Source organism: Heptranchias perlo, chromosome 4 (genome assembly GCF_035084215.1).
Source record: "Heptranchias perlo isolate sHepPer1 chromosome 4, sHepPer1.hap1, whole genome shotgun sequence".
Taxonomy (NCBI): Eukaryota; Metazoa; Chordata; class Chondrichthyes; order Hexanchiformes; family Hexanchidae; genus Heptranchias; species Heptranchias perlo.
The window spans coordinates 97,232,428-97,255,767 of record NC_090328.1 but is presented as its reverse complement, the minus strand read 5'-3'; the positions used below and the strand labels follow the sequence as shown (position 1 = coordinate 97,255,767).

The 23,340-nt window shown below is 40.1% G+C and overlaps 1 protein-coding gene across 1 annotated transcript in view; it reads right to left on the bottom strand.

The window, feature by feature from the left end:
• Positions 1–23,340, bottom strand: part of LOC137321131 (FERM and PDZ domain-containing protein 1) — a 103,315-nt gene that overhangs the window by 23,981 nt on the left and 55,994 nt on the right. Inside the window, exon 14 of the mRNA XM_067983357.1 lies at positions 22,118–22,963. Coding sequence (XP_067839458.1) covers positions 22,118–22,963 — 846 coding nt within the window. The remainder of the gene's footprint in view (positions 1–22,117; positions 22,964–23,340) is intronic.

Genomic DNA, 23,340 nt, shown 5'->3' with positions numbered 1-23,340 from the left:
GAGCTGTGAGGAGGATGCAAAAGAGGCTCCAATGTGATTTAGACAAGTTGGGTGAATGGGTAAGAACATGGCAGATCCAGTATAACGTAGATAAATGTGAGGTTATTCACTTTGGTTGTAAAAACAGAAAGGCAGTTAATTTTCTGAATGGTGATAGATCGGGAAAAGCGGAGGTGCAACGAGACCTGGGTGTCCTTGTACACCAGTCGCTGGAAGCGTGCATTCAGGTGCAGCAAGCAGTTACGAAGGCAAATGGTATGTTGGCCTTCATTGCAAGAGGATTTGAGTACAGAAGCAGAGATGTCTTACTGCAGTTATACAGGGCCTTGGTGAGACCACATCTGGAGTATTGTGTGCAGTTTTGGTCTCCTTATCTGAGGAAGGATGTCCTTGCCATGGAGGGAGTGCAACAAAGGTTTACCAGACTGATTCCCGGGATGGCAGGACTGACGAATGAGGAGAGATTGGGTCGATTAGGCCTATATTCACTAGAGTTTAGAAGAGTGAGAGGTGATCACATCGAAACATATAAAATTCTAACAGGACTAGACAGACTAGATGCAAGGAGGATGTTCCCAATGGCTGGGGAGTCCAGAACCAGGGGTCACAGTCTCAGGATACGGGATATGCCATTTAGAACCGAGATGAGGAGAAATTTATTCTCTCAGAGGGTGATGAACCTGTGGAATTCTCTACCACAGAAGGCAGTGGAGGCAAAGTCATTAGATGTATTCGAGAAGGAGATAGATATATTTCTTAATGCTAAAGGAATCAAGGGATATGGGGAAAAAGCGGGAACAGGGTACTGAGTTAGACGATCAGCCATGATCATTTTGAATGGCGGAGCAGGCCCAAAGGGCCGAATTGCCTACACTTGCTCCTATTTTCTATGTTTAATATGAAGTACCCATTAAACCGTACTCAGTATGAAGAACCTGCGGAACAGTACCCAATGTGAAGTGCCAATGAAACTGTATTCAATGTGAAATTCCCATGAAACTTTACTCAAAGTAATGTACCCAAGAAATTATACTTACAGTGAAGGACCCTAAAATTGCATTCAATATGAAATACCCATGAAACTGTACTGAATGTGAAGTAACCCTGGAAGTGTACTCAGTATGAAGCACCCATGAAACTGTACTCAATATAAAATACCCACGGAATTGAACTCAACATTAAGTACCTGTGGAACTGTACGCAATGTAAAGTACCCATGGAACTGTACTCAATTGGAAGTAACAATGGAACTGTACTCAATGTGAAGTACTCATTGAACAGTACTCAATGTGAAGTATCCATGGAACTGTACTCCATATGAGGTAGCCATGAAGCTGTACTCAATGTGAAGTACCCATAAAACTGTACTCTGTGTGAAGTACACACGAAACTGTATTTTTTTATATTCGTTCATGGGATGTGGGCGTCGCTGGCAAGGTATTTATTGCCCATCCCTAATTTCCCTTGAGAAGGTGGTGGTGAGCCGCCTTCTTGAACCATTGCTGTCCGTGTGGTGAAGGTTCTCCCACAGTGCTGTTAGAAAGGGAGTTCCAGGATTTTGACCCAGCGACGACGAAGGAACGGCGATATATTTCCAAGTCAGGATGGTGTGTGACTTGGAGGGCAACATGCAGGTGGTGTTGTTCCCATGTACCTGCTGCCCTTGTCCTTCTAAGTGGTAGAACTCGACACCATCCAGGACAAAGCAGCCCGCTTGATTGGCACCCCATCCACCACCCTAAACATTCACTCCCTTCACCACCGGCGCACAATGGCTGCAATGTGTACCATCCACAGGATGCACTGCAGCAACTCGCCAAGGCTTCTTCGACAGCACCTCCCAAACCCGCAATCTCTACCACCTAGACGGACAAGGGCAGCAACCACATGGGAACAACACCACTTGCAGATTCCCCTCCAGGTCACACACCATCCCGACTTGGAAAAATATCGCCATTCCTTCTTCGTCGCTGGGTCAAAATCCTGGAACTCCCTACCTAACAACACTGTGGGAGAACCTTCACCATACGGACTGCAGCGGTTCAAGGAGGCGGCTCACCACCACCTTCTCAAGGGCAATTAGGGATGGGCAATAAATGCTGGCCTTGCCAGTGACACCCACATCCCATGAACGAATAAAAAAAAAATTATACTCAAAGTGAGGTACCCATAAAAATGTACTCAGTGTGAAGTACCCTTATCACTTTACTCAATATGAAGTAACTATGAAACTGTACTGAATGTGAAGTAACTCTGGAGCTGTACTCCACATGAAGTAACCATGAAACTGTACTCTATGTGAAGTACACATGGAAATGTACTCAATGTGAATTACCCATGGATCTGTACACAATGTGAATCACCTATGGAACTATACTTAACGTGAAATGCCCATGGAAATGTATGCAATGTGAAGTAACCATGGAACTGTACTCAATGTGAAGTACCCATAAAACTGTACTCAATATGAAGTACCCATAAAACAGTACTCAGTGAAATACACAAGGAACTGTACTTGATATTAAGTCCCCATAGAACTGTACTCAGTGTAAGGTACCCATGAAACTGTACTCAATATTAAGTCCCCCTGGAACTCTACTTAATACGAAGTTCCCATGCAACTGTACTCAGTGTGATGTACCCATGGAACAGTACTCAATATGAAGTAGCCATGGAACTGTAATCAGTCTGAAGTACACGTGAAAGTGTACTCATTGTGAACTACCAATGGAAGTGTACTTAATGTGAAGTTCAAATGTAAGTGTACTTAATATGAAGTACTCATAGAGCTGTACTCAAGATGGCGTACCCATGGAACTGTGTTCAGTGTGAAGTACACATGTAACTGCACTCAATGTGAAGTACCCATGAAACTTTACTCAATACAAAGTACCCATGAAACTTCGTATTGAGTGAAGTACCCATGAAACTTTACTCAATACGAAGTACCCATGAAACTTCACTCAATACGAAGTACCCATGAAACTTTACTCAATACGAAGTACCCATGACACTTTACTCAATACGAAATACCCATGAAACTTTACTCAATACGAAGTACCCATGAAACTTTACTCCATATGAAGTACCCATGACACTTTACTCAATACGAAGTACCCATGAAACTTTACTCAATACGAAGTACCCATGACACTTTACTCAATACGAAGTACCCATGACACTTTACTCAATACGAAGTACCCATGAAACTTCACTCAATACGAAGTACCCATGAAACTTCACTCAATACGAAGTACCCATGAAACTTTACTCAATACGAAGTACCCATGACACTTTACTCAATACGAAGTACCCATGACACTTTACTCAATACGAAGTACCCATGAAACTTCACTCAATACAAAGTACCCATGAAACTTTACTCAATACGAAGTACCCATGACACTTTACTCAATACGAAGTACCCATGAAACTTCACTCAATACGAAGTACCCGTGAAACTTCACTCAATACGAAGTACCCATGACACTTTACTCAATACGAAGTACCCATGACACTTTACTCAATACGAAGTACCCATGAAACTTCACTCAATACGAAGTACCCATGAAACTTCACTCAATACGAAGTACCCATGAAACTTCACTCAATACAAAGTACCCGTGAAACTTCACTCAATACGAAGTACCCATGACACTTTACTCAATACGAAGTACCCATGAAACTTTACTCCATACGAAGTACCCATGACACTTTACTCAATACGAAATACCCATGACACTTTACTCAATACGAAGTACCCATGACACTTTACTCCATACGAAGTACCCATGAAACTTTACTCAATACGAAGTACCCATGAAACTTCACTCAATACAAAGTACCCGTGAAACTTCACTCAATACGAAGTACCCATGACACTTTACTCAATACGAAGTACCCATGACACTTTACTCAATACGAAGTACCCATGAAACTTCACTCAATACGAAGTACCCATGAAACTTCACTCCATACGAAGTACCCATGAAACTTTACTCAATACGAAGTACCCATGACACTTTACTCAATACGAAGTACCCATGAAACTTTACTCCATACGAAGTACCCATGACACTTTACTCAATACGAAATACCCATGACACTTTACTCAATACGAAGTACCCATGACACTTTACTCCATACGAAGTACCCATGAAACTTTACTCAATACGAAGTACCCATGAAACTTCACTCAATACGAAGTACCCATGAAACTTTACTCAATACGAAGTACCCATGAAACTTCACTCAATACGAAGTACCCATGACACTTTACTCCATACGAAGTACCCATGAAACTTTACTCCATACGAAGTACCCATGAAACTTCACTCAATACGAAGTACCCATGAAACTTCACTCAATACGAAGTACCCATGAAACTTTACTCAATACGAAGTACCCATGACACTTTACTCAATACGAAGTACCCATGACACTTTACTCAATACGAAGTACCCATGAAACTTCACTCAATACAAAGTACCCATGAAACTTTACTCAATACGAAGTACCCATGACACTTTACTCAATACGAAGTACCCATGAAACTTCACTCAATACGAAGTACCCGTGAAACTTCACTCAATACGAAGTACCCATGACACTTTACTCAATACGAAGTACCCATGACACTTTACTCAATACGAAGTACCCATGAAACTTCACTCAATACGAAGTACCCATGAAACTTCACTCAATACGAAGTACCCATGAAACTTCACTCAATACGAAGTACCCGTGAAACTTCACTCAATACGAAGTACCCATGACACTTTACTCAATACGAAGTACCCATGAAACTTTACTCCATACGAAGTACCCATGACACTTTACTCAATACGAAATACCCATGACACTTTACTCAATACGAAGTACCCATGACACTTTACTCCATACGAAGTACCCATGAAACTTTACTCAATACGAAGTACCCATGAAACTTCACTCAATACAAAGTACCCGTGAAACTTCACTCAATACGAAGTACCCATGACACTTTACTCCATACGAAGTACCCATGAAACTTCACTCAATACGAAGTACCCATGACACTTTACTCAATACGAAGTACCCATGACACTTTACTCAATACGAAGTACCCATGAAACTTCACTCAATACGAAGTACCCATGAAACTTCACTCAATACGAAGTACCCATGAAACTTCACTCAATACGAAGTACCCGTGAAACTTCACTCAATACGAAGTACCCATGACACTTTACTCAATACGAAGTACCCATGAAACTTTACTCCATACGAAGTACCCATGACACTTTACTCAATACGAAATACCCATGACACTTTACTCAATACGAAGTACCCATGACACTTTACTCCATACGAAGTACCCATGAAACTTTACTCAATACGAAGTACCCATGAAACTTCACTCAATACGAAGTACCCATGAAACTTTACTCAATACGAAGTACCCATGAAACTTCACTCAATACGAAGTACCCATGACACTTTACTCCATACGAAGTACCCATGAAACTTTACTCCATACGAAGTACCCATGAAACTTCACTCAATACGAAGTACCCATGAAACTTTACTCAATACGAAGTACCCATGAAACTTTACTCAATACGAAGTACCCATGAAACTTCACTCAATACGAAGTACCCGTGAAACTTCACTCAATACGAAGTACCCATGACACTTTACTCAATACGAAGTACCCATGAAACTTTACTCCATACGAAGTACCCATGACACTTTACTCAATACGAAATACCCATGACACTTTACTCAATACGAAGTACCCATGACACTTTACTCCATACGAAGTACCCATGAAACTTTACTCAATACGAAGTACCCATGAAACTTCACTCAATACGAAGTACCCATGAAACTTTACTCAATACGAAGTACCCATGAAACTTCACTCAATACGAAGTACCCATGACACTTTACTCCATACGAAGTACCCATGAAACTTTACTCCATACGAAGTACCCATGAAACTTCACTCAATACGAAGTACCCATGAAACTTTACTCAATACGAAGTACCCATGAAACTTTACTCAATACGAAGTACCCGTGAAACTTCACTCAATACGAAGTACCCATGACACTTTACTCCATACGAAGTACCCATGAAACTTTACTCCATACGAAGTACCCATGAAACTTCACTCAATACGAAGTACCCATGAAACTTTACTCAATACGAAGTACCCATGAAACTTTACTCAATACGAAGTACCCATGAAACTTCACTCAATACGAAGTACCCATGACACTTTACTCCATACGAAGTACCCATGAAACTTTACTCAATACGAAATACCCATGACACTTTACTCAATACGAAGTACCCATGACACTTTACTCCATACGAAGTACCCATGACACTTTACTCAATACGAAATACCCATGACACTTTACTCAATACGAAGTACCCATGACACTTTACTCCATACGAAGTACCCATGAAACTTTACTCAATACGAAGTACCCATGAAACTTCACTCAATACGAAGTACCCATGAAACTTTACTCAATACGAAGTACCCATGAAACTTCACTCAATACGAAGTACCCATGACACTTTACTCCATACGAAGTACCCATGAAACTTTACTCCATACGAAGTACCCATGAAACTTCACTCAATACGAAGTACCCATGAAACTTTACTCAATACGAAGTACCCATGAAACTTTACTCAATACGAAGTACCCATGAAACTTTACTCAATACGAAGTACCCATGAAACTTCACTCAATACGAAGTACCCATGAAACTTCACTCAATACGAAGTACCCATGAAACTTCACTCAATACGAAGTACCCGTGAAACTTCACTCAATACGAAGTACCCATGACACTTTACTCAATACGAAGTACCCATGAAACTTTACTCCATACGAAGTACCCATGACACTTTACTCAATACGAAGTACCCATGAAACTTCACTCAATACGAAGTACCCATGAAACTTTACTCAATACGAAGTACCCATGAAACTTCACTCAATACGAAGTACCCATGACACTTTACTCCATACGAAGTACCCATGAAACTTTACTCCATACGAAGTACCCATGAAACTTCACTCAATACGAAGTACCCATGAAACTTTACTCAATACGAAGTACCCATGAAACTTTACTCAATACGAAGTACCCATGAAACTTCACTCAATACGAAGTACCCGTGAAACTTCACTCAATACGAAGTACCCATGACACTTTACTCAATACGAAGTACCCATGAAACTTTACTCCATACGAAGTACCCATGACACTTTACTCAATACGAAATACCCATGACACTTTACTCAATACGAAGTACCCATGACACTTTACTCCATACGAAGTACCCATGAAACTTTACTCAATACGAAGTACCCATGAAACTTCACTCAATACGAAGTACCCATGAAACTTTACTCAATACGAAGTACCCATGAAACTTCACTCAATACGAAGTACCCATGACACTTTACTCCATACGAAGTACCCATGAAACTTTACTCCATACGAAGTACCCATGAAACTTCACTCAATACGAAGTACCCATGAAACTTTACTCAATACGAAGTACCCATGAAACTTTACTCAATACGAAGTACCCATGAAACTTCACTCAATACGAAGTACCCATGACACTTTACTCCATACGAAGTACCCATGAAACTTTACTCCATACGAAGTACCCATGAAACTTCACTCAATACGAAGTACCCATGAAACTTTACTCAATACGAAGTACCCATGAAACTTTACTCAATACGAAGTACCCATGAAACTTCACTCAATACGAAGTACCCATGACACTTTACTCCATACGAAGTACCCATGAAACTTTACTCAATACGAAATACCCATGACACTTTACTCAATACGAAGTACCCATGACACTTTACTCCATACGAAGTACCCATGACACTTTACTCAATACGAAATACCCATGACACTTTACTCAATACGAAGTACCCATGACACTTTACTCCATACGAAGTACCCATGAAACTTTACTCAATACGAAGTACCCATGAAACTTCACTCAATACGAAGTACCCATGAAACTTTACTCAATACGAAGTACCCATGAAACTTCACTCAATACGAAGTACCCATGACACTTTACTCCATACGAAGTACCCATGAAACTTTACTCCATACGAAGTACCCATGAAACTTCACTCAATACGAAGTACCCATGAAACTTTACTCAATACGAAGTACCCATGAAACTTTACTCAATACGAAGTACCCATGAAACTTCACTCAATACGAAGTACCCATGACACTTTACTCCATACGAAGTACCCATGAAACTTTACTCCATACGAAGTACCCATGAAACTTCACTCAATACGAAGTACCCATGAAACTTTACTCAATACGAAGTACCCATGAAACTTTACTCAATACGAAGTACCCATGAAACTTCACTCAATACGAAGTACCCATGACACTTTACTCCATACGAAGTACCCATGAAACTTTACTCAATACGAAATACCCATGACACTTTACTCAATACGAAGTACCCATGACACTTTACTCAATACGAAGTACCCATGAAACTTTACTCAATACGAAGTACCCATGACACTTTACTCAATACGAAGTACCCATGAAACTTCACTCAATACGAAGTACCCATGAAACTTTACTCAATACGAAGTACCCATGAAACTTTACTCAATACGAAGTACCCATGACACTTTACTCAATACGAAGTACCCATGAAACTTCACTCAATACGAAGTACCCATGAAACTTCACTCAATACGAAGTACCCATGAAACTTCACTCAATACGAAGTACCCATGACACTTTACTCCATACGAAGTACCCATGAAACTTTACTCAATACGAAGTACCCATGAAACTTCACTCAATACGAAGTACCCATGAAACTTTACTCAATACGAAGTATCCATGAAACTTTACTCAATACGAAGTACCCGTGAAACTTCACTCAATACGAAGTACCCATGAAACTTCACTCAATACGAAGTACCCATGAAACTTCACTCAATACGAAGTACCCATGACACTTTACTCCATACGAAGTACCCATGAAACTTCACTCAATACGAAGTACCCATGAAACTTTACTCAATACGAAGTACCCATGAAACTTTACTCAATACGAAGTACCCATGACACTTTACTCAATACGAAGTACCCATGAAACTTCACTCAATAGGAAGTACCCATGAAACTTCACTCAATACGAAGTACCCATGAAACTTTACTCAATACGAAGTACCCATGAAACTTTACTCAATACGAAGTACCCATGAAACTTCACTCAATACGAAGTACCCATGACACTTTACTCCATACGAAGTACCCATGAAACTTCACTCAATACGAAGTACCCATGAAACTTTACTCAATACGAAGTACCCATGAAACTTTACTCAATACGAAGTACCCATGAAACTTCACTCAATACGAAGTACCCATGACACTTTACTCCATACGAAGTACCCATGAAACTTCACTCAATACGAAGTACCCATGAAACTTCACTCAATACGAAGTACCCATGACACTTTACTCAATACGAAATACCCATGACACTTTACTCAATACGAAGTACCCATGAAACTTTACTCAATACGAAGTACCCATGAAACTTTACTCAATACGAAGTACCCATGACACTTTACTCAATACGAAATACCCATGACACTTTACTCAATACGAAGTACCCATGAAACTTTACTCAATACGAAGTACCCATGACACTTTACTCAATACGAAGTACCCATGACACTTTACTCAATACGAAGTACCCATGAAACTTTACTCAATACGAAGTACCCATGACACTTTACTCAATACGAAATACCCATGACACTTTACTCAATACGAAGTACCCATGAAACTTTACTCAATACGAAGTACCCATGACACTTTACTCAATACGAAATACCCATGACACTTTACTCAATACGAAGTACCCATGAAACTTTACTCAATACGAAGTACCCATGACACTTTACTCAATACGAAGTACCCATGACACTTTACTCAATACGAAGTACCCATGAAACTTTACTCAATACGAAGTACCCATGACACTTTACTCAATACGAAATACCCATGACACTTTACTCAATACGAAGTACCCATGAAACTTTACTCAATACGAAGTACCCATGACACTTTACTCCATACGAAGTACCCATGAAACTTCACTCAATACGAAGTACCCATGAAACTTCACTCAATACGAAGTACCCATGAAACTTCACTCAATACGAAGTACCCATGAAACTTCACTCCATACGAAGTACCCATGAAACTTTACTCCATACGAAGTACCCATGACACTTTACTCCATACGAAGTACCCATGAAACTTCACTCCATACGAAGTACCCATGAAACTTCACTCAATACGAAGTACCCATGAAACTTTACTCAATAAGAAGTACCCATGAAACTTCACTCAATACGAAGTACCCATGAAACTTTACTCAATACAAAGTACCCATGAAACTTCACTCAATACGAAGTACCCATGAAACTTTACTCCATACGAAGTACCCATGAAACTTCACTCCATACGAAGTACCCATGAAACTTCACTCAATACAAAGTACCCATGAAACTTCACTCAATACGAAGTACCCATGAAACTTTACTCAATACGAAGTACCTATGAAACTTCACTCAATACAAAGTACCCATGAAACTTCACTCAATACAAAGTACCCATGAAACTTCACTCAATACGAAGTACCTATGAAACTTTACTCAATACGAAGTACCCATGAAACTTCACTCAATACGAAGTACCCATGAAACTTCACTCCATACGAAGTACCCATGACACTTTACTCCATACGAAGTACCTATGAAACTTTACTCAATACAAAGTACCCATGAAACTTCACTCAATACAAAGTACCCATGAAATTTCACTCAATACGAAGTACCTATGAAACTTTACTCAATACGAAGTACCCATGACACTTTACTCCATACGAAGTACCCATGAAACTTCACTCAATACGAAGTACCCATGAAACTTCACTCCATACGAAGTACCCATGAAACTTCACTCAATACGAAGTACCTATGAAACTTTACTCAATACGAAGTACCCATGACACTTTACTCCATACGAAGTACCCATGAAACTTCACTCAATACGAAGTACCCATGAAACTTCACTCCATACGAAGTACCCATGAAACTTCACTCAATACGAAGTACCCATGACACTTTACTCCATACGAAGTACCCATGAAACTTCACTCCATACGAAGTACCCATGAAACTTCACTCAATACGAAGTACCCATGAAACTTTACTCAATACGAAGTACCCATGAAACTTCACTCAATACAAAGTACCCATGAAACTTCACTCAATACGAAGTACCCATGAAACTTCACTCCATACGAAGTACCCATGAAACTTTACTCAATACGAAGTACCCATGAAACTTCACTCAATACGAAGTACCCATGAAACTTCACTCAATACGAAGTACCCATGAAACTTTACTCAATACGAAGTACCCATGAAACTTTACTCAATACGAAGTACCCATGAAACTTCACTCAATACGAAGTACCCATGAAACTTCACTCAATACGAAGTACCCATGAAACTTTACTCCATACGAAGTACCCATGAAACTTTACTCAATACGAAGTACCCATGAAACTTCACTCAATACGAAGTACCCATGAAACTTCACTCAATACGAAGTACCCATGAAACTTTACTCAATACGAAGTACCCATGAAACTTTACTCAATACGAAGTACCCATGAAACTTCACTCAATACGAAGTACCCATGAAACTTCACTCAATACGAAGTACCCATGAAACTTTACTCCATACGAAGTACCCATGAAACTTTACTCAATACGAAGTACCCATGAAACTTCACTCAATACGAAGTACCCATGAAACTTCACTCAATACGAAGTACCCATGAAACTTCACTCAATACGAAGTACCCATGAAACTTTACTCAATACGAAGTACCCATGAAACTTCACTCCATACGAAGTACCCATGAAACTTCACTCCATACGAAGTACCCATGAAACTTCACTCAATACGAAGTACCCATGAAACTTCACTCCATACGAAGTACCCATGAAACTTCACTCCATACGAAGTACCCATGAAACTTCACTCAATACGAAGTACCCATGAAACTTCACTCAATACGAAGTACCCATGAAACTTTACTCAATACGAAGTACCCATGAAACTTTACTCAATACGAAGTACCCATGAAACTTCACTCAATACGAAGTACCCATGAAACTTCACTCAATACGAAGTACCCATGAAACTTCACTCAATACGAAGTACCCATGAAACTTTACTCAATACGAAGTACCCATGAAACTTCACTCCATACGAAGTACCCATGAAACTTCACTCCATACGAAGTACCCATGAAACTTCACTCCATACGAAGTACCCATGAAACTTTACTCAATACGAAGTACCCGTGAAACTTCACTCAATACGAAGTACCCGTGAAACTTCACTCAATACGAAGTACCCGTGAAACTTCACTCAATACGAAGTACCCATGAAACTTCACTCAATACGAAGTATCCATGAAACTTCACTCAATACGAAGTACCCATGAAACTTTACTCAATACGAAATACCCATGACACTTTACTCAATACGAAGTACCCATGGAACTTTACTCCATACGAAGTACCCATGAAACTTCACTCAATACGAAGTACCCATGAAACTTCACTCAATACGAAGTACCCATGAAACTTTACTCAATATGAAGTACCCATGACACTTCACTCAATATCAAGTAACAAGGATATTGTACTGAATCTGAAGTAACCCTGGAGCTCTAGTCAATATGAAGTAACCATGAAACTGTACTCAATGTGAAGGACCAATGAAACCGGACTCAATGTGAAGTACACATGGAACTGGACTCAATGTAATGTACACAAGAAGTTATACTCAAAGTGAGGTACCCATAAAACTGTACTCAATGTGAAGTACCCTTATCACTTTACTCACGATGAAGTAACTATGAAACTGTACTGAATGTGAAGTAACTCTGGAGCTGCACTTTACATGAAGTAACCATGAAACTGTACTCTATGTGAAGGACCAACAAAATTGTCACCCTTAATGTGAAGTACGCATGGAAATGTATTCAATGTGAAGCACCTAAGAAACTATACCCATTGTGAAGTACACATGGAACTATACTCAATGTGAAGTACCCATCAAACTGTTCTCACTGTGAAATACCCTTGAAACTGTACTCAATGTGAAGTTCTCATGGAACTGTACTCAATGTAAAGTAACCATGAAACTGTACTCAATGTGAAGTTCTCATGGAACTGTACTCAATGTAAAGTACCCCTGGAACTGTACTCAATGTAAAGTAACCATGAAACTGTACTAAATGTGAAGTACACCTGAAACTGTATTCAATGTGAAGTGCACATGGAACTATACTCAATGTGATGCACACATGAAACTGTACTCAATGTGAAGTACCCGTGGAACTGTATTCAATGTGAAGTACACAGTAAAACTATACTCAATGTTAAGTACCCTTATCACTGTGCTCAATATGAATTACCCATTTAACTGTACTCAACGTGAAGTACCCATAAAACTGTACTCAACGTGAAGTACCAATAAAACTGTACTCAACGTGAAGTACCAATAAAACTGTACTCAACGTGAAGTACCAATAAAACTGTACTCAACGTGAAGGACCCATAAAACTGTACTCAACGTGAAGTACCAATAAAACTGTACTCAACGTGAAGTACCCATAAAACTGCTTTCAATATGAGGTAACATGAAACTGTACTCAATCTGAAGTACCCATGGAACTATACTCAATAGGAAGTACCCATGGAACTGTACTCAATAGGAAGAATCCATGGAACTGTACACAATATGAAGTACCCATGAAACTTTACTCAATACGAAGTACCCATGAAACTTCACTCAATACGAAGTACCCATGAAACTTCACTCAATACGAAGTACCCATGAAACTTCACTCAATACGAAGTACCCATGAAACTTTACTCAATACGAAGTACCTATGAAACTTCACTCAATACGAAGTACCCATGAAACTTCACTCAATACAAAGTACCCATGAAACTTCACTCAATACGAAGTACCCATGAAACTTTACTCAATACGAAGTACCTATGAAACTTTACTCAATACAAAGTACCCATGAAACTTCACTCAATACAAAGTACCCATGAAACTTCACTCAATACGAAGTACCCATGAAACTTCACTCAATACGAAGTACCCATGAAACTTCACTCAATACGAAGTACCCATGAAACTTCACTCCATACGAAGTACCCATGACACTTTACTCCATACGAAGTACCTATGAAACTTTACTCAATACAAAGTACCCATGAAACTTCACTCAATACAAAGTACCCATGAAACTTCACTCAATACGAAGTACCTATGAAACTTTACTCAATACGAAGTACCCATGACACTTTACTCCATACGAAGTACCCATGAAACTTCACTCAATACGAAGTACCCATGAAACTTCACTCCATACGAAGTACCCATGAAACTTCACTCAATACGAAGTACCTATGAAACTTTACTCAATACGAAGTACCCATGACACTTTACTCCATACGAAGTACCCATGAAACTTCACTCAATACGAAGTACCCATGAAACTTCACTCCATACGAAGTACCCATGAAACTTCACTCAATACGAAGTACCCATGACACTTTACTCCATACGAAGTACCCATGAAACTTCACTCCATACGAAGTACCCATGAAACTTCACTCAATACGAAGTACCCATGAAACTTTACTCAATACGAAGTACCCATGAAACTTCACTCAATACAAAGTACCCATGAAACTTCACTCAATACAAAGTACCCATGAAACTTCACTCAATACGAAGTACCCATGAAACTTCACTCCATACGAAGTACCCATGAAACTTTACTCAATACGAAGTACCCATGAAACTTCACTCAATACGAAGTACCCATGAAACTTCACTCAATACGAAGTACCCATGAAACTTTACTCAATACGAAGTACCCATGAAACTTTACTCAATACGAAGTACCCATGAAACTTCACTCAATACGAAGTACCCATGAAACTTCACTCAATACGAAGTACCCATGAAACTTTACTCCATACGAAGTACCCATGAAACTTTACTCAATACGAAGTACCCATGAAACTTCACTCAATACGAAGTACCCATGAAACTTCACTCAATACGAAGTACCCATGAAACTTCACTCAATACGAAGTACCCATGAAACTTTACTCAATACGAAGTACCCATGAAACTTCACTCCATACGAAGTACCCATGAAACTTCACTCCATACGAAGTACCCATGAAACTTCACTCAATACGAAGTACCCATGAAACTTTACTCAATACGAAGTACCCATGAAACTTCACTCCATACGAAGTACCCATGAAACTTCACTCCATACGAAGTACCCATGAAACTTCACTCAATACGAAGTACCCATGAAACTTCACTCAATACGAAGTACCCATGAAACTTTACTCAATACGAAGTACCCATGAAACTTCACTCAATACGAAGTACCCATGAAACTTCACTCAATACGAAGTACCCATGAAACTTCACTCAATACGAAGTACCCATGAAACTTTACTCAATACGAAGTACCCATGAAACTTCACTCCTTACGAAGTACCCATGAAACTTCACTCCATACGAAGTACCCATGAAACTTCACTCCATACGAAGTACCCATGAAACTTTACTCAATACGAAGTACCCGTGAAACTTCACTCAATACGAAGTACCCGTGAAACTTCACTCAATACGAAGTACCCGTGAAACTTCACTCAATACGAAGTACCCATGAAACTTCACTCAATACGAAGTATCCATGAAACTTCACTCAATACGAAGTACCCATGAAACTTTACTCAATACGAAATACCCATGACACTTTACTCAATACGAAGTACCCATGGAACTTTACTCCATACGAAGTACCCATGAAACTTCACTCAATACGAAGTACCCATGAAACTTCACTCAATACGAAGTACCCATGAAACTTTACTCAATATGAAGTACCCATGACACTTCACTCAATATCAAGTAACAAGGATATTGTACTGAATCTGAAGTAACCCTGGAGCTCTAGTCAATATGAAGTAACCATGAAACTGTACTCAATGTGAAGGACCAATGAAACCGGACTCAATGTGAAGTACACATGGAACTGGACTCAATGTAATGTACACAAGAAGTTATACTCAAAGTGAGGTACCCATAAAACTGTACTCAATGTGAAGTACCCTTATCACTTTACTCACGATGAAGTAACTATGAAACTGTACTGAATGTGAAGTAACTCTGGAGCTGTACTTTACATGAAGTAACCATGAAACTGTACTCTATGTGAAGGACCAACAAAATTGTCACCCTTAATGTGAAGTACGCATGGAAATGTATTCAATGTGAAGCACCTAAGAAACTATACCCATTGTGAAGTACACATGGAACTATACTCAATGTGAAGTACCCATCAAACTGTTCTCACTGTGAAATACCCTTGAAACTGTACTCAATGTGAAGTTCTCATGGAACTGTACTCAATGTAAAGTAACCATGAAACTGTACTCAATGTGAAGTTCTCATGGAACTGTACTCAATGTAAAGTACCCCTGGAACTGTACTCAATGTAAAGTAACCATGAAACTGTACTAAATGTGAAGTACACCTGAAACTGTATTCAATGTGAAGTGCACATGGAACTATACTCAATGTGATGCACACATGAAACTGTACTCAATGTGAAGTACCCGTGGAACTGTATTCAATGTGAAGTACACAGTAAAACTATACTCAATGTTAAGTACCCTTATCACTGTGCTCAATATGAATTACCCATTTAACTGTACTCAACGTGAAGTACCCATAAAACTGTACTCAACGTGAAGTACCAATAAAACTGTACTCAACGTGAAGTACCAATAAAACTGTACTCAACGTGAAGTACCAATAAAACTGTACTCAACGTGAAGGACCCATAAAACTGTACTCAACGTGAAGTACCAATAAAACTGTACTCAACGTGAAGTACCCATAAAACTGCTTTCAATATGAGGTAACATGAAACTGTACTCAATCTGAAGTACCCATGGAACTATACTCAATAGGAAGTACCCATGGAACTGTACTCAATAGGAAGAATCCATGGAACTGTACACAATATGAAGTACCCATGAAACTTTACTCAATACGAAGTACCCATGAAACTTTACTCAATACGAAGTACCCATGAAACTTCACTCAATACGAAGTACCCATGAAACTTCACTCAATACGAAGTACCCATGAAACTTTACTCCATACGAAGTACCCATGAAACTTCACTCAATACGAAGTACCCATGAAACTTTACTCAATACGAAGTACCCATGAAACTTTACTCAATACGAAGTACCCATGAAACTTCACTCAATACGAAGTACCCATGAAACTTCACTCAATACGAAGTACCCATGAAACTTCACTCAATACGAAGTACCCGTGAAACTTCACTCAATACGAAGTACCCGTGAAACTTCACTCAATACGAAGTACCCATGAAACTTCACTCAATACGAAGTACCCATGAAACTTCACTCCATACGAAGTACCCATGAAACTTTACTCAATACAAAGTACCCATGAAACTTCACTCAATACGAAGTACCCATGAAACTTTACTCAATACGAAGTACCCATGACACTTCACTCAATATCAAGTAACAAGGATATTGTACTGAATCTGAAGTAACCCTGGAGCTCTAGTCAATATGAAGTAACCATGAAACTGTACTCAATGTGAAGGACCAATGAAACCGGACTCAATGTGAAGTACACATGGAACTGGACTCAATGTAATGTACACAAGAAGTTATACTCAAAGTGAGGTACCCATAAAACTGTACTCAATGTGAAGTACCCTTATCACTTTACTCACGATGAAGTAACTATGAAACTGTACTGAATGTGAAGTAACTCTGGAGCTGTACTTTACATGAAGTAACCATGAAACTGTACTCTATGTGAAGGACCAACAAAATTGTCACCCTTAATGTGAAGTACGCATGGAAATGTATTCAATGTGAAGCACCTAAGAAACTATACCCATTGTGAAGTACACATGGAACTATACTCAATGTGAAGTACCCATCAAACTGTTCTCACTGTGAAATACCCTTGAAACTGTACTCAATGTGAAGTTCTCATGGAACTGTACTCAATGTAAAGTAACCATGAAACTGTACTCAATGTGAAGTTCTCATGGAACTGTACTCAATGTAAAGTACCCCTGGAACTGTACTCAATGTAAAGTAACCATGAAACTGTACTAAATGTGAAGTACACCTGAAACTGTATTCAATGTTAAGTGCACATGGAACTATACTCAATGTGATGCACACATGAAACTGTACTCAATGTGAAGTACCCGTGGAACTGTATTCAATGTGAAGTACACAGTAAAACTATACTCAATGTTAAGTACCCTTATCACTGTGCTCAATATGAATTACCCATTTAACTGTACTCAACGTGAAGTACCCATAAAACTGTACTCAACGTGAAGTACCAATAAAACTGTACTCAACGTGAAGTACCAATAAAACTGTACTCAACGTGAAGTACCCATAAAACTGTACTCAACGTGAAGTACCAATAAAACTGTACTCAACGTGAAGGACCCATAAAACTGTACTCAACGTGAAGTACCAATAAAACTGTACTCAACGTGAAGTACCCATAAAACTGCTTTCAATATGAGGTAACATGAAACTGTACTCAATCTGAAGTACCCATGGAACTATACTCAATAGGAAGTACCCATGGAACTGTACTCAATAGGAAGAATCCATGGAACTGTACACAATATGAAGTACCCATAAAACAGTACTCAGAGTGAAATACACAAAGAACTGTACTTGATATTAAGTCCCCGTGGAACTGTACTCAGTGTAAGGTACCCATGAAACTGTACTCAATATTAAGTCCCCCTGGAACTCTACTCAATACGAAGTTCCCATGCAACTGTACTCAGTGTGATGCACCCATGGAACAGTATTCAATATGAAGTAGCCATGGAACTGTAATCAGTCTGCAGTACACGTGAAAGTGTACTCATTGTGAACTACCAATGGAAGTGTACTTAATGTGAAGTTCAAATGTAAGTGTACTTAATATGAAGTACTCATAGAGCTGTACTCAAGATGGCGTACCCATGGAACTGTGTTCAGTGTGAAGTACACATGGAACTGTACTCATTGTGAAGTACACATGGAACTATACTCAGTGTGAAGTACATATGAAAGTGTACTCAATGTGACGTACCCATCAAACTGTACTCAATATGCAGTACCCACGGAACTGTACTCCATGTGAAGTTCCCATGGAACTGTATTCAATGTGAAGTACTCATGGGAATTTACTCAGTATTAAGTGGCCATGGAAATTTACTCAATGTGAAGTTCCCATAGAACTGTACACAATGTGAAGTACTCATGAAACTGTACTCAATATGAAGTGCACATAGAAATGTACTCGGTGTGAGGTACCCATGGAACTCCGTTTAACCCCTTCCTCTCCCCTTGTTACGTTATGTTAGTGTTGAATAAATCTTCAGTGAATGATCCATTGGGTTTATGGTGAACAGACAACTCAGAACTAACTGAAGTGGGTGGTGAATCAATGGCCTCGATTGTAACCCCCCTCACCCAGCGAAAATGGCGCATTGGAGGGGTTAGGATTTGGCTGAGTCGACTAACTAGCCTGAGGTCGCTCGATTCCCGCCCGGCGCCATTTCACCTTCGCCGACTTTCTGGTCAGCTGAAGCTCCCACTCCAGGCAGGTGGGGACCTAGTTTAAATTTAAATGTCGTAGCCCAACGACATCATAGGTGCCGTGATGTGACTTTAACGTCAAGTCAAAGGGAGGCCCACCTGGTGTCAAAGCCGACAGCCGAACCTTGGTGGGAGACGCCAACCAGCCAGAAGAGGCCACGGTAAGTTTTGTAAAATTACTTTTTTGAGAAATCCTTGTGGGTCAGGACGAGCAGGAGTGCTCCTCCTGGGCCCTGCAAGGAGACCTTGGGCCTCCCGAGCCCCGGCCTTGCCTCTCCCTCTGTGTATTCGCATTGGCTGCAAAAGCCCTCGCCCAGCGCAGAGGACCATTCCCTTGGACCCCCCCTCCCCGGTCCTAAGGCTTCGAAGGCGATTTCCTGCTCCCACGCTCCAGCCCTGACATCAGTTCTGCAGGTTTCAGGAGGGAGACTGTCCTACATTATTTAAATGAGGACTGGGAGTTAAAATGGCCTCTGCAGTATACTGAGATCCCCGTGGGGGTTTCTCTCACGCCCGCACCCCCGCCGGCCCTGAACACAATCCCAGTAAAAATCAAGGCCAATATGTGGAATTATTATCTCCATATCCGCTATCCAACTTTACAGCTTGCAATGGTAGGTTTTGAACTCACAAACCTCTGGGGTTGAAGTCCGGCACCATAACTGCTATAGGTCAGCCTTGGCTCTGTAGTCGCACTACTGCTGTGTCAGAAGGCCATGGATTCAAGCCCCACTCCATAGCATTGAATACTTAATTGACTCCAGCTATATGTTCACAATAAGCCATCTTTTAAAGATTTCTTGGTTACCGGCTAGGAATTTCGATTAAATTTTTTCAGTAGAATATAATTTTCTTGTTTTACCTTGACTGTTTATTCCTTTTGAATTCAAATGACTTTACCGGGGACTGATAGCCACTGGGTTAGAACCTTAGAAATTCTTAGAACAAGATCCATTTCTTGAGTTTCACTCCTTTTCAAATGAGCCCAACAGTGTGAGGAAATTGAATTCACTTCATTCAAGAGATCAAATCGGGCCAGGACCTACTCCGTTAATGGTAGGGCGTTGGGGAGAGTTATAGAACAAAGAGATCTAGGAGTACAGGTTCATAGCTCCTTGAAAGTGGAGTCACAGGTGGATAGGGTGGTGAAGAAGGCATTCGGCATGCTTGGTTTCATTGGTCAGAACATTGAATACAGGAGTTGGGATGTCTTATAGAAAGGATATTATTAAACTAGAAAGAGTGCAGAAAAGATTTACTAGGATGCTACCGGGACTTGATGGTTTGACTTATAGGGAGAGGTTGGATAGACTGGGACTTTTTTCCCTGGAGAGTAGGAGGTTTAGGGGTGATCTTATAGAAGTCTATAAAATAATGAGGGGCATAGATAAGGTAGATAGTCAAAATCTTTTCCCAAAAGTAGAGGAGTCTATAACGAGGGGGCATAGATTTAAGGTGAGAGGGGAGAGATACAAAAGGGTCCAGAGGGGCAATTTTTTCACTCAAAGGGTGGTGAGTGTCTGGAACGAGCTGCCAGAGGCAGTAGTAGAGGTGGGTACAATTTTGTCTTTTAAAAAGCATTTGGACAGTTACATGGATAAGATGGGTATAGAGGGATATGGGCCAAGTGCAGGCAATTGGGACTAGCTTAGTGGTATAAACTGGGCGACATGGACATGTTGTAAACTTCTATGATTCTATGATTCTATACGGCCTTTAACTTCAATAATTGCATCATTTCAACTGTGTGTATTAATTCAGCTCCTTCACACCACCCAAACTCAGTACCTGTCCCTCAAAAGTGCCATCGCCAGTCAATACTTAAAGGAAAATTAGTAACTTTAAAGAGAATAAAAATGGACAAATTTTTTTTTTTAAATCGTTGAAATTAATCATATTTCTTTTTAGGAACATTAAAAACAGGAGGAGGCCACTCAGTCCCTCCAGCCTGCTCCACCATTCAATTAGATCAACTCCATTTTTCCATCTTTACTCCATATCCCTGATACCCTTACCCAACAAAAATCTATTTGTCTCAGTCTTGAAAGCTCCCAGCCTGTCCCAGCATCCCCAGCCTTTTGGGGATGGAGTTCCAAATTTCTATTTCTTAAATCAATATGTTTAAATATACTTCCTGTTCAAATCAATTTGCCCTCTGGAGTAAGTGAATGTGACATGCAGAATGGATAACTGATTGTCATCAGTCAGACCCACCTGTTCCAGTTCCATTGAATTTGATGTCAATTGGGGATTCAATCGCAGTGAACTTTTCTGCTGCATCAAAAAATTCATCCTCAGAACTGCTGTCCCCAAAGCCAGGAGGAGGGTCCAGAATAGGGACAATTAGAACCTCACCAGATAGATCCCCATCGGCAGCTGCTTCCTCTGGAAGAGGAAAGGGTGGTAACTCGATTAGTAGGCTGTGACCTATCGAACTCCAAGACCCGTTCCTTTGTGCACTGCTCCCATCGACATCTTCAGGACACTGGCTGCAACTTTCTGTGGTGTAGGAGTTCTCGCTTTGGCTAAAGTCAGGTGAAGGGCAAGTCTCTGGTTCCTTTGCATCACTGATACAATATTCAGACACGGAGGTCAGAGATTCTGCTGAAGGCTGAGGAAAGCTGGCATTAGATTCCGCCGTACAGTGCATCTTTGTAATTGGCTCACTTTCACTCCCCCCAGCGACAGAATCTTTGTCGTCATCTTCAGAAATCTCGCTGTGCGATTGTGGACACGATGTGCTGCTCGTTGAAGTCTCCGTCTGCAGTTCTTCCATTGAGTCGGCAGAACAGCTTCTTTCACAAGTGACTCCTCCCTGACTTGTTGCTTCATCGTTCAGGTCAGACACATCCCCTGTACTGCAACTGGTCTCTTCCAGGACATCATCCCGTATGTAGTCACTATCTGTAGCCTCGCTTTCCGAGTTCTCAATATCTTCGTCTTCTTCAGTCAGAGGCTGTATGAATCCATTTCTCAGTTTGTGGAGCTCTATAGACATGTCCAACGATGAGTCAATGTCTGACGATGACTCAGAGTCGCTTAATCCTCTGGATTCATCACCTGAACAGTGAGAAAGTTACATCTACCATCAGAGGGGGAACCAGCTAAAAATTCTTTAAAGAATTCTGCCATCAGGAATACTTTATATTATTTTAAAAATTGCAAAGGATTGCAATTAACTTTTGCACTCTCTCTTTCTGTCCATTATATATATTTTTGTTGAAAATATTTTGTTTAAATGAGCGCTAATTACTTCAGGAGGAGAAGTGGTACAGTCTGGGAGGAGTTAGTGTGAGAAAAATGAATTCACATCACCCAAAATGTGGCCTTTAACTGGGAGGGTTTCAATAATTATGTCATTTTAACTGAGAGTGTTAATTCAGCTCCTTCATACCACTCAAACTCAGTGCCTGTCCCAGGCAGGTCCCTCAATAGTG